Source organism: Antechinus flavipes, chromosome 6, assembly GCF_016432865.1.
Source record: "Antechinus flavipes isolate AdamAnt ecotype Samford, QLD, Australia chromosome 6, AdamAnt_v2, whole genome shotgun sequence".
NCBI classification, from domain to species: domain Eukaryota; kingdom Metazoa; phylum Chordata; class Mammalia; order Dasyuromorphia; family Dasyuridae; genus Antechinus; species Antechinus flavipes.
In genome coordinates this window covers 240572417-240585443 of record NC_067403.1, presented here as the reverse complement: position 1 = coordinate 240585443, position 13027 = coordinate 240572417, and the positions used below count along the sequence as shown (strand labels likewise).

At 55.6% G+C, this 13027-nt stretch overlaps 1 protein-coding gene across 7 annotated transcripts in view; it reads left to right on the top strand.

The window, feature by feature from the left end:
- Positions 1-13027, top strand: part of AMBRA1 (autophagy and beclin 1 regulator 1) — a 175419-nt gene that overhangs the window by 155469 nt on the left and 6923 nt on the right. For all 7 annotated transcript variants that reach the window (XM_051964139.1, XM_051964138.1, XM_051964135.1 and 4 more), the window contains one exon: positions 5973-6112. In XM_051964139.1, the coding sequence (XP_051820099.1) occupies positions 5973-6112 (140 nt within the window). The remainder of the gene's footprint in view (positions 1-5972; positions 6113-13027) is intronic.

Here is a 13027-nt window from a genome sequence, read left to right as displayed (position 1 = left end):
TTCAGCTCTGACTTTTTCATCAGGAATGCTTGAAAGTCCTCTTTTTCAAAAACTGTCATTTTTTTTCTCCTAAAGAATTTTACTGAATTTGCTGAATACATAATTCTTTGTTGTCTCCTTTTTTTTTTTTTTTTTTTAGCTCCTTTGCCCTCTGGAATATCATATTCAAAGTCTTTAATGTAGAAGCTGCTAAACCGTCTGTTATCTTGTCTGTAGATCCAAGATATTTGAATTTGAATTGATTGTAATATTTTCTCCTTGACCTGGGAACTCTGGGATTTGGACATAACATTCCTGGGGGTTTCATTTTTTTAAAAAAAAAATTTTCAGGAGGTGATCAGTTTAATATTTTATCCTTTGCTTCTAGGATAATTTATCTGATAATTTCCTGAAAATGATGCTCAAGTTCTTCTTTTGATCATTTGTTTTAGGTAATCCAATAATTCTTAAATGATCTCTTCTCCATCTATTTTCCAGGTCAGTTGTTTTACCAATGAGGTATTTCATGTTTCTTCCATTTTTTTCTCATTGTATTGATTTTTAAAAAATTGTTTCTTGGTGTCTCATGGAGTTATTGGGTTCCATTTGCCCAGTTCTGATTTTTAAGTGATTTTTTTCCTCTGGCAAGCTTTTGTACCTGTTTTTCCTTTTGATCAATTCTACTTTTTAAATTATTCTTTTAAGGACGTTTTTATGCCTCTTTTACCAAGCTGTTGACTCTTATTGATTTTCTTGCATCACTCTCTTTTCCCAATTTTCTTCTCACTTTTTAATTATTATTATATTTTTTTTAATTGTGAGCTCTTCTAGGAATTATTTTGGGGGCCTATGATCAATTCATATTTTTCTTTGAGATTTTGCATGAAGTTGCTTCATGTGTGTGAGGTGCCATCGTAAGCCCCAGAATATAAATACAAGCAAAAAAGATAGTTCTTGCCCTCAAGGAACTTAGATTTTAATAAAAAAAATAAATAAATAACATCAATGGGAGTTGAAAAGGGAGAGACGTGGGTAGAGGATGTGGGGAGATGATAAAGATGAATCAGCAGTGCAGCCTAGGGAGGAATGAAGATATATGACTGACCTGCATCCAGCTGGTAGGAAGTGGCCAATAGGAAAGCGAAACCTCAGGAAGAGAAGGTACTTCCAGTGTGAGAAGTACTCAAGGGGATGGAGGGCCAAACTGCTTTCTACTTTTCCAGTTGTTCTTGTCAAGTGAAGGATTATTTGAGGAAGGCGCAAAGGTTCTAAACTTCAGCTAAGCATAAAAGGAGAGAATTCTGAAAGACAGAGGTGAGTGCGTCTAAGAATGTAGGTGGGAGCTGACTGGTTGGTCACAAGATCCTAGTCATTTTATTCTATCCACTTTGCCAAGACAGCTGATCTTGTAGAGTGCTTTAAGATCTAGGACAGAAGACTTGACTCTGTTTTATTTCAAGGAGACAGATTTTAAGTAAAGTCTATCCCTCAGCTAATCCGTATACTGGGTTCCAAATCAATTAAGAGTCCTGGGAAAGCTGAAGGGAGATAAGAATGGAAGTTGTGTAGACACAGACTTAAGACCGTGATCAGTTCTCCTGAGATCTCTTGAAATAACAGATAAGAAAGCCATCAGTCTGCAGGTCTGAACACATCAAGAAGCGGCATTGAGAATTACTTTAGCCGGGCAGCGTCTCGGCATTGGCAGGGGAAGGAAAATTGCAGGAAGACCGAGTATGCGCCTGGATCTCTCTCCTGGGAGCTCTAGTTTGGACGGCGGGATTGAAGCATCGAGCACTCTGAATGACGGGGTGTTTAGACCAGAGAGTCTGGATGTTTGTTGAACATGGACCACTTCAACGCAAACTGGGCAGGGCCCGTCGGCGTCTGGCAGGTTGTTCGCTCCTGGGTATCATTAAGGGAACTCAGTGATTTTCAAAGGACCAAAACTGAGGAATCTGAGCGAGTCAGCAGTTAGCAGCTACGGGGACGCCTCTTAACAAGAACGAGAACTCCGCAGATCGGGAGCCAGGAGCTTCAGACAGGCCGGGAACCCTTACCCAATAAACTGGCCAGAGACAAGGCCATTTTCATCCCCAGTGCCTGAGCATACCCCATGCTCCTTCCCTGCTCCGACATCAAGCCAAAATGGGAGCCGAGTGTGGGGCAGCAGAGCGAGGGAAGAGGTTGGCGCTGACCCTGTGAAGTCGGGTGCTTCCGTCCGTCGGCCCTCCTGTCAGCAGAAGTACGTTCTCTCCCATCTCCGGGCTGCGCGCATCCTCACCGTCTGTGACGAGGGGCGCCCATCCGTTTCAGACGGAAAGGTTGGCTGTCTCTTAGCATCCATCCCTCATTGATTTGTTTTTTTCCTCCCCTCTCGGCGCATCCTCTCTCTGTTCAAATGGAGCTCCTCTGAAGTTCATCAGTTCTCATGACTCACTGGTGTCCAGACAGCATTCCCTGTTCCAGCTTTGGGTTATGGGAGCAGCCTTCTCCTCAGGACCACAGGATGGTTCCAGCTGCTAATTGACGTGGGAGAGTTGAGTCCGCTGCTTTTTTGCCATTTCCTCTCACCAAGGGACTCCAGCCTTACAGAGTCCCCTGAGCTTGTCAGGTGCAGTTTGTCTCTTGGGCTAAGCCCAGGGTAATGGCCTGAGATTCATTGGCCTGCTACACGAGAGAAAGCTTCTTATTTGAGGGGAACAATACCTTTTTTTCTATTGCATTTTAAAAGGAAGGAAAGGAAGGTCTCCCACTGCGCCGCAGTCCCTGACTGTCGCTCTTATCCATCTTTGAAGAAGAAACAGGGCCCCTGGAGCTTTGATCTGGGAAATGTTTTCCTTTGTATCTTCGTCGCTCTTGGTTAGAGTTGGGAGATGGGGTTGGGGCTGGGAACCATAAGTACGAGAGTTTGCCTTGCATCCCAGAGATGAAGAGCTCGTCATCTTCTGCACCTTTACAGCTGTAGATAATTTGTTGGCACGCTGAACGCTGCCCTGACGCTAGAAAAGGAAGGAAAAAGAACCCATCCTTCCTGTGTATTGATCTCTAATTTCCCTCCAGAGATGTTAGACCCCCCAGTGAGAAAATTGGCATTATGAGCTTTTGATATATGCTGGAGTTTGAGTTAAGTGAAGCCATGATGTTCTAGACTTTGCTCAGTCGATTGGTAATCCCTATCTAGTCCCATCAAAGATTTTTAACCTTGATCATGTGATCTAATGCCATTGAGATGGAGATGAAACGCTGTTTCTCTGGGTTGAATCCATGTTTCTGAAAAGAGGTGTAGGGGGCACTTAGGGGTGCAGAATATCGCCCACCCTGTCAAAGAGTGTCTGCACTAAACTTTTTTCCCCTCTCTCTTTTAATCTTTGTTACAGAGGGTGACTCAGTGGAGGAAAGACACTCGGAAATGAATATGATAGAACGTAGAAGTGAATTGTTTTTTACACATGAAAGAGAGGGAGGGAGATCACTATTATCACATCCAGTTTAGATAGAGACACTTCATTTGCAGCCATGGTTGTAATGTGCTGATTGGTTGAGCTGGACGTGGGGTACCCTCATTTAAAATTGTGTGATTTCTACAAGCACCTCTGCTTTCTCTGGGTTTTCCCTGGCTTTTAGAGAAGGTCAAAGATTACCCATTAGCTCACCAGTCTTGGGCTTTGGCCTGGGCCATTGGAAGGTTGGTGTTTCTTGGCCAAACTCTGATCGATTTGGGAGGGCCGAGGCTTTGGGAATCTTTTTGTCTAGTTATTAAACTGGATAAAGTTGGCTTTGAAGAGTCACCTGACCTCCACATGCACAGGAAAGCAAGCATATTAAAACAGCGATGGGGATACCTGAAGAAGTCAGTGAAAGCAGTTGCTGGGGAGCTTTAAAAAAAAAAAAACCTAAACAGAATAGCCTCATCTTTCCTGGGTTGGTTTCAGTGCCTTTTTTTCTGAAGACACAATTGGCTAAAAGAGCTATTTCTAAATAAATGGACATGAATAGATGGTATGTACTGACCCTTGCCCTGAGCTCCCCCTGCCTGCCTCTGGATGGGAGCCTGATAAAGGAACGGACCCTTATCAGGGAAGGTTCCCTGAGGCAGCTGATCTCCACAAGCATTTCCTGGATTTCTGCCACAGAACAGGATTTCGCTTAATCCCCGCACACTGGAGGTGATGGGCACATTCCCTCTGCTGCTGTTTCAGGACTGCTTTCAGAAGGGAACAAATCAATGCCTCCATTTGTTACCTGGTGACCAGGGAGGCTGTGAAATCATGTGCTGCGCGGTTCCGGGGTCCCCACCGTTAATTACTTGTTTCCAGCCTTTCAGCGGCCTCCTTTGCTAGGAGGGGGCTGCCTTCTGCATCAGCCATATTGTTCCCTGGGGGACTTTGTTCCCAAAGCAAGGTCTCCACCTGAAGCAAAGAAACGTTTGCTTATTAATCTTTATGTAGTCACGGACGATAAAAAGACAATTTCTCGTCCTTAGCTTTGCCTTCTCTGGCATAAAGTCCTGGGGAAGGAAGATTGCTTTTCTTTCTGTGTGTTTGCAGGAAGCCCATCACTTGCCCAGTTGCTTTCCCCTGGCAAGATAAACTTGCTCCAAGAGGTGGTCTCCTCAGTTGGGTGGTTCGTCTATAGGGTAATTCCCCTGCTTCCTTCCTAATTCCTGGTCATTCAGTTGGAAGGAATTAGGTACTTGGGTGCCAGGTCCTAGGCTATTGTTAGAGACCAAATCCCAGAAGAAGTCTGAGACAGCCTTAAGGAGCTCATGGACATAGGTAAGGGTGCCCAGAGCAGGCGGAGGGCACGAGGTGCCAGAGAGGGAGCACAGATGGCTCCTGGGGCACGTCGCAGGCTTCTGGCGGAATCAGGAGAGCCATGATGCGGAGGCCAGAGGTCAGCCATCCCACCAGCTGGCTGCCCAAGGAAAGAGCATCCCTCCTTCCTCTCCTGGTGCTCTCAGGGCGACGGCCCCCGGGATGCCCAAATCCTCTCTAACTCTGGCCTTGTAACCCTTGGACTGAGCAGCGGTTGTTGCCGTAGCACTTTGACCGTACCCAGTGAATCCCACTCTCAGCCGTGGGGCAGGGGGTGATGTTACCCCCGTCTCACAGAGACGAAGCTTGGAGACAGGGAGAGCTCTGGCCCGGCCAGCTTGTCACTTAGCTCAGCATAAAACTCAGGTTTCCAGACTCTGCTCCCTGCTCTTTCCCCTGGCTCCGCTCCTTGTCTCCGAGCACCTCCTGCCCTTTCGGAAGATGCTCCCACTCCGGCTAATTTTTCACATCTATCTGAAGTGCCCAGAGCAGAAGCACATTAGCTTGGGGGCAGACAGTTTATGCAAAGGAGAATGTCTTGTCTTAGTACCGAGGAAAACTGTCTGTTCCCTGGTGATTTATATAAGCTGGAGCTACATCTTCTCCACGTGTGAGAGATTCCCCCTGCCCCTCTCCCCACTTCTGACTGTACCTTTTAGGTCTCGTTAACAATAGCAATTTTAACAGTGCTTTTAATTAGGTGAATTAAGAATGTTCTCCGGTGTGATCACCCCCTCCCGCCCCCCTATCATCTCCAGCTCCCCATTGCTGTGAGAGTGCTGCGGTCTCCATGGTAACTGGGGCTACCGGCCCCGATTGGAGCCCGCTGGTCGGTCAAATCGGAGGGAAGTCTGTGGCAGCCCAGACCCCGAGTCCTAGGTGACCCCTTCAGAGCCCTGGTTGCTGGGGAGGGTAAAAGTCACAACTAATAAAAGCAGATGAAGGAAGTCGGTGGGCCAGGCCGAGCGAGCGTCCCTGGCGCTGCCTCCCCGGGCTTCCCTGCCTTGCCACAGATGAGACCTCTCTGCCCTGCGCGCCCCCCCCCCCCAATCCGGCCTGGAGCGAGAGGGGGGTCAGGAAGGCTCCTGGTGGCGAGCGCGTTGTTGTGTCCTGCACTTGGCTGATCTTGGTAACGAGTTGTTTTTCCCTTGTTCTCTTTCCCTTTTTCTCCCCTAGAGAGTTTTCAACGTTCTTTACCCCATGCCGGCTGACCAGCGGAGACATGTCAGCATCAACTCTGCCCGCTGGCTGCCCGAACCGGGGCTGGGCCTGGCCTACGGCACCAACAAGGGAGACCTGGTGATCTGCCGACCAGAGTGAGTGGCGGGAGCCTCGGGAGGGCGGGGGGGGCCAGGGCGGTCCGGGAGGACGCACGGAGGGCGACAGCCCTGGGCCAGGATTTTGTCCTTGAAGTGAAGGTAGGCCGTGCCCCCGAGGGTCACCTGGGCTCCCCGGAGCGAGCCCAGGGCCGGGCTCCTCGGGACGTTCGGCCTCTCCGCCCCACTGTCCCACGCAGCCCCGGCCCCCTTTTACAGGTGAGGAAACTTGTGTCTTACAGAAAACTGAGGCTCAGAGAGATTGAGTGATTTGCCCAGGATCAAACAGCTAGTAAGTGTTGGAGCCAGAATTCAGCCCCAGCTCCCTGTTGGCCCCCGGCCCGCGCTGCTCTTGTGTCTTCATGAGCCGGCAGCGGTTTCTGTTGGCCTGGGTTTGGGGGCCTCTCCGTCCCTAAGGGCCGCGGACGTGCCCGCTAGACAGAGGCCCCGACTCCTTACCGACGTCCAGCCTCTCTCTGACTTCAGCAGGCGGCCTTAGGGTATCGTCAGGGCCTTCGCTGGGACCGCGAGCCAGACCGGCCGCTCCGGCCTGCTTCGGGCCTGGTTTCCTTTCTGCCTTACGGCCGCGGTTCGTTGGCACGAAGGCAGAGAGAAAAGGGCCATCGCAAGTCCCGTCCATTGTTCTCACGGGGAGAGAGCCATAGCGGTCCTCCCAAACCCCGGTCATCCCTTCGCTCCTCCCCGTTTCCTAGGTTTTTCATAGGGGACAGTGGTCAGGACACATCCAGGGGCTCCCCCTCAGAGTTAGCCCCGGCCTCAGTCAGATTCACCTGAGGGAGCAGTGAAGGAGGAGCCAGCCGCTGGGGAGGACGCAGCCGGCCCTACCCGGCCTCTGCCGCTCCTGTTGCCAACCCGTCCCGACGCCCTCTCCCCCCAGATTCAGTCGCAGTGTAGAAAGCTGTGCGGCTGCGTTGGGGCGCGGACCACCCTCCTCCCCCCTTCCCGGCGCAGCGGTGGGCGAGCAGGCGGGCGGGCGGGTGGGCTGGGCAGGGCCCTGCATGCGGGATGGAACAGGGACCACATGCTTTCTGTCCCGATTCTGGGCGTTCTGGACAAGACCTTTTAGCTGAGGAAGCCCAGCAGGGGGAGGAGAGGGAGCCCCGGGCTCCCCGGTGCTCCTTGGGGAAGCTCTGACTCCCCTCTCCGTGGCTCTCGACCCCCAGGACGCTCTGTCTCGGAGCACACTGTTCTGACCCACTTGTCACGGGTTTGTTTTCTGGTTAACTCTGGGGCGAGGGGGGGAGGGGGGCTGTCGCCTCCTTCTGCCAGACTGTGAGCTCCATGAGGGCAGGGACCCTGCCTCACTCGAACTTTGTACCTCCCTTATCGCTGAGCTCAGTGACTCTGCACCTGGGAGGTGCTTAATAAATTTTTGCTGAATCGATCTTAGCTTGTGAGATGTATCTAGATCTTAGCATCGAGTAGACTGAGGCTTCGGGAGGGGAGGGGCGTCTCCTCCTTGGGAGCACTTCTGGGAGCCCCTCGGGGACCCCTTGGCTCTTCTGCGCTCTCTCTCTCTCTCTCTGTCTCTCTCCCTCTCTCTCTCTCTCTCTCTCTCTCTCGGGCCATCCGGCCGGCCCAGGCTGCAGCCCTGTCACGGTCCCTCCTCCCTCTCCTCCCTGCCCCCATCTCCCTTCCCGGGCGTCAGCTGGGATCAGGCTTTCCTGAAACACGTCTTGCTTCGAGGCATGGAACGTGTCTGCCTCCTCTGCTCCTCCCCCAGGACCCGGGCCATTAGCCTGCTTGTTGCTGACACTAGAAAACTCGTTTGGGAAAAGGGGAGCCGTCTCGCCCTCAGTTTGGGGCTGTTTAGGATCTTGTTCAGACTCTTGGGGCTCCGGGGGCTTGGACGCCACACTCTTGCCACAGCTGGATTCGGGGGAGGGGGTCTCACCAGCCCTGCCGCCCTCAGCCCCCACCCCTTTACAGCCTGGTCCTGTCGCTGACAGACTTCTCTCCGAAGCCCCGGCCCGACGCGTTTTGGGCCAGTCACGAACAACTCAGGGAACACAGCAAGTTCCTCCGGCCCCTCGTGTCTCCCTCTGGGCTCCCTAGCCCCGTCCCTCCCCCGCACATCCATCCCAGAGCCCCCAGGGAAGGCGTTGGCTCTGGCCCAGCTCCCAGGGGGCTCGTTCAGCTTAGAAGTGCCCAGCAGTGCGCCTCCCCCCGGGGAGAGCTGGGGCTCCCTCTCGTGAGCTGGGCTGGCGGGCCCTCAACGCCCCCTTGCCCAGTTGTCCGTCTTTGTGCCTGTAGGGGGATCAGCGGCGCCCGTTCTCTGTGTGAGCAGCCCGAAGCCCACAAGCGCGGCGACGCCGGCAGATCAGAGTCCCCAGGGAGGCCTCCCTCCGCCGGGGGTTCCTGGGCTTGTCTCTGCCCTGGCCCCCCCCGAGAAGTGGGCCGAGATCCATAAGTAGGTGAAATCTGAGGGCTCCGAGGGAAGCCAGGGATGCTGAGACAAGCCTAGGAGCTCCTGTCGGGCGGTCGGCATCTGGGCCGGCCGTGGGAGACCCGGAAGGGATGAGGGGCGGCTCCACGGGGCTCGAGCCGCCCATTTTTTAGTCTGGCCCAGATTGAGGGGAGAAGATAGGTGGGACCCTCGGTGCGTTGCCTCTTCGCGAGCGGCTGCCCGGGCCCGGCCCCAGCCCTGCCTGTCAGGATGCTCTCTGGGCCCCCCACTCCCTGGGGTGAGACCTGTAGCCAGCGGGCGGCCACTAACCTACGCGCCCCGCGGGGTGGGGGCCAGCCTCGGCCTGTTTCAGTCCCCACGGCTTAGTCTCCCCCTGGGGGGCGGCGTCGGTCCGCTCGGCCCCGGCCCGTCTCATCAGCGGCGGTTCCTTGGAGCCTCAGAGAGCCCGTCTCTCCAGAGGGAGCACGGTCCGGCCTGTTGTGCTGGACTGGGGCTAGGCCGGGGCCCCCGGGGGAAGGAATCACCAAGTGAGACCTTTCAGGAGATGGGGGGGGAGGGTCAGGTGGACAACCGTGGGACCCCCGGGACCAGAAAGGCCGCTCACCACCAGACCGTCCCACGGGCCGCCACGCCTCCTGGCAGCCCGGGCCCTCTCGTCCCCGTCCCTCCGGGCAGAGGCGCCCCCTCCCCTGCTCCCCCATCACCCTCCCCCATTTGGAACATTGTCAGCCCTGCCAGCGGCCCTAACCCAACAGCCATTCTGAGTGTGAAGACCCGGGCGGACAGATAGAACACGGTGCCGGCCTCCAGGAAACAGCCCGATTGTAGTTGGGCTGCACGTGTGGGAGGATTTATCCTGCAGCCACATACTGAACGAGGTGCTGCAGTGCTCCCACCTCCGTTCCTCAGGGGAGCCCCAGCCTTTCCCCACTTATCCAGCCGCATTGAAAGCCTGCCCCCAGATGTCCTACAGTGGGGAGTAAAGGCTCCAGGAGCCCTGGCCCCCCCAAATGTCCTACAGCTGAGGAGCAAAGGCTCCAGGAGCCCCGGCCCCCCCAAATGTCCTACAGCTGGGGAGCAAAGGCTCCAGGAGCCCCGGCCCCCCCAAATGTCCTACAGTGGGGAGCAAAGGCTCCAGGAGCCCTGGCCCCCCCCAAATGTCCTACAGCTGAGGAGCAAAGGCTCCAGGAGCCCCGGCCCCCCCAAATGTCCTACAGCTGGGGAGCAAAGGCTCCAGGAGCCCCGGCCCCTAGTGCTCCCACACTCCTCCATCTCAGACCTAGAGCAGGGAGGGAACCAGAAGCAATTTATAGAGGAGGCAACTGAGACCCCTAGTAAGAGCGTGACACTTGGGGTCCCAGGCTCTGGGAACGAGGGATAGAACTGGGACCGAACTTGCGTCCTGAGACATCACACTAAGCTCTCTTGTAACTGTCCTACTGTTTCCTGAGACTGAAAGAACGAATTTTCAGTCATAAAAGTAATCTGTGTCAAGCTCCCCAGCTCCCAGAATGCATCGCTTCTCTTCAGACCCCACGCGGGTCGTGGTCAGGGCTGTTTGGGCTCTAACAGAGACGGGCCCCAGGTTTGCTCCAGAGCATCGGGGAGGGAGGCCCAGGCCGTCCAGGACAAGGCTCCCTCACTGAGCCCCGGGTGACCGTGGCGGGGGCCGGGAAGCTTGTTCAGAGGGTCACAGAGACGAGCAGGGGCAGGGGCCCTTCCTGGCTTCGTGCGCCCGGTAATAAGGCGGGTTCCTTGGCCCTTTGCCGTCTCAGACAGGCCGTGGTCGGTGCGGGTGGCAGAGGGCCGTCCGCCGGGGAGGGTCTCCCGGCGATGCCGTCGGCCCCCTCGGCGCCAGCCTGGCGTTGGATCGAGGGGCTCCGGCAGGGCCCGAGTCAGGGCGGACTCATTCTGCCCCCTCGTTCTCTTGTCTGTTAATCTTCCAAGAGGGTCCGAAAACATTCTGTAAAGATCAACTCGGTCGCCAGACCCCGGGGAGGAGGGAAGACGGAGACGATGGTCCTTCTTTCTTCTAGAAACTAGGAGTTGGAAGCCTGAGTTTCCAAGGTAGCGAGAGGGGCAGGTCCGGCCGAAAGGGCCTCTTCGTCCTGGTCCCCGTGAGCGCGGTCCTGGAGTTTGGGTCAGGGCCACAAGCCTCGTCCCCGGGTTAGCGCGGCCCCGTCAGGGAGGGCGGGAGGCCCGCGCTCGGGACGTTTGTCGCTGAGAGGAGGCTCGGCTTCCCTCCCCAGCGGTCCTTGGGCCCCTGCCCTTCTGACTGGAGCGGCGGGCCCAGTGACGCACGGGGCCTCGGGGAGCCGGCGTCACTCGGTGCCGGGGGGAGCGGGCCTCCTGGCAACGCCTTTTCCACCTGGGAGGGCTCCTTGTCGGGGGCCGGCTGCATCGTCGGTTTGGTGCGACAGTTTTCTGCCACTACATCCTTGGCTGTGGAGAAGCACGAGGCGGGTTCTGGCAGGCGCCCGCACGGGGTTGCCATCTGTCAATAAACCCTGACAAGTTTGTAAATCGGGCTCCCGGCAGCCGCTCTCACGTGGCTTCTCACACAGCCGGGACCGGCTTCCCTGGACACTGGTCACAGCTCGGCTTGGGGACGGGGGCGATGGGGGGCTCCGTGCTCAGGGCGGGTCCCGGCCACAGCTGCTGCTTCCCTCTGTCCTTCCCCTCATGCTCGCCCCCGTCGTTGCTTCTCCTGGCCCGTGCTCTGTCGCCTCCATAGTGCTGAGAGGAGCTGGGAGAGGGACCGCCGCTCCCTGAAGGAGAGGAGTCTGCCCAAAGATCCCCCCGATCTTGGCTCCTGCTCTCGGCCCCGTGTTGGGGGTGGGGGGTTTCCCCAGATCAGGAGGAAGGGCCGCTCGGAGGCTGCGCCGTGGGCTTTGACTCTTTCCCTCGGGAAGACGGGGCTCGTACTCAAGCTAGACCCAGGCCCAGAGATATTCTTAGACAGCTTCTACAGACAGAGCTGACACTGGGGAAGCCCCTCCTCAGCCCACATTTCTGCTCCGGGCCCAATCCTCTCTGCCCCGGGCTCAGTCCTCTCTGCCCCGGGCCCGCTCCTCTCTGCCCTGGGCCCAGTCCTCTCTGCCCCGGGCCCGCTCCTCTCTGCCCCGGGCCCGCTTCTCTGCCCTCAGCTTTCCCCTGGTTCTGCCCGCCAGCCAGAACCCAGTCAGCCATCTTCCCAGGCCAGGACTTGCATCGGGGGGTCTCCAGACCTCCTTCCCAGCTTCACTTAGCCCCACGGACCTAATGGCCAGTGCTGTGGGCCGGGACCGGACACTGGGAAGTCTGGCTTTGAGGCCCGTTTTCAGCGCTTACACTGGGCAAATCGCTTTGCCCTTGAGCCTCAGTTTCCTTGGGATTCCTGATAATTTGCATCCCTTGCCTCACAGTCATTCTGAGGAAAAGGCTTTGTACACTTGGAACAGCCACAGAAAAAGGGAGCTTGTTTCCTGGGAAACTGCTTTGTTCCTAGAGAAGGGCAAGTCTTGCTATGATGGGAACCGTGTCTCTGAGGGTAGAGAGGACATCTGGTGACCAGTGGCCCACCCTGTAGGCCCTGGACACACACAGGAAGAAAAGCCCGTGTACCTGCTTGATGAGAGTCCAGCAGGGGCAAATCCGTGCCCACAGGCAGACAAAAAGCAAGTGAAAAGTCCCAGCCTGCCCTGGTGGGCTTATCGTACACCCCTCCCTTCGCAGACTGGCAGAGCAGCCCTGCTAGCTTTGGACCATCCCTATTCTGGACCGTCCCCCGTTCGTGGGGACGGACTTTTCCACGCTTCCTGGGTTCTTCCTTCTTCATCAGCTCTAGTGCCTCCCCACCGAAGTGGCTTTGCTGCTTATTTCCCATCTACAAGCCCCTGTCTCCTCTCCTGGAACACAAGCCCCTGGAGGGCAGGGACAGTTTCATCTTGGGCCCATCCCGGCTTCGGGCGCATCGGCAGGCGCCTTACAAAGGCTTGTTGTGCATTGATTTCTTCCAGACCACCCTGGGAGCCTGCACTCTTGAAGTCAAGGAGCAGTGTCCAGATCTTGGCTCCGTTTCTTACTCCGTGTCCTAGCAAATTGCTCGTCTCTCTGGGCCTTAATTTCAGAGAAATCGGCCATAACTTTCTCCCTGAATTTACAGATTTACAGACCGTGTTGAACAACTGTCTCCTTGGACAGGTCACAGGCACCAGTCGAGGAGTGAGTTCCCATGCTCCTCCCAGGGTTCCCCACGGCCTGTCACCTGCTAATGATGATCTCACCCTCCTAAAGGTGGAGGATGCAGTTAAGGGGAGCACATGTCTGTAAAATGAGAGGGATGAGATGAAATGAATGAATCACTGCTAAGGTTTCTTTCAGCTCTGAACCCATGAACCCTTGAGCTTAAGCATAATTTCCATGTTACAAATGAGGAGACTTTACCTCCGAGGGTTAAGTGATTGACCCGTGGGCACCTATGGAGAGAGTACCAACTCTGGGACTTG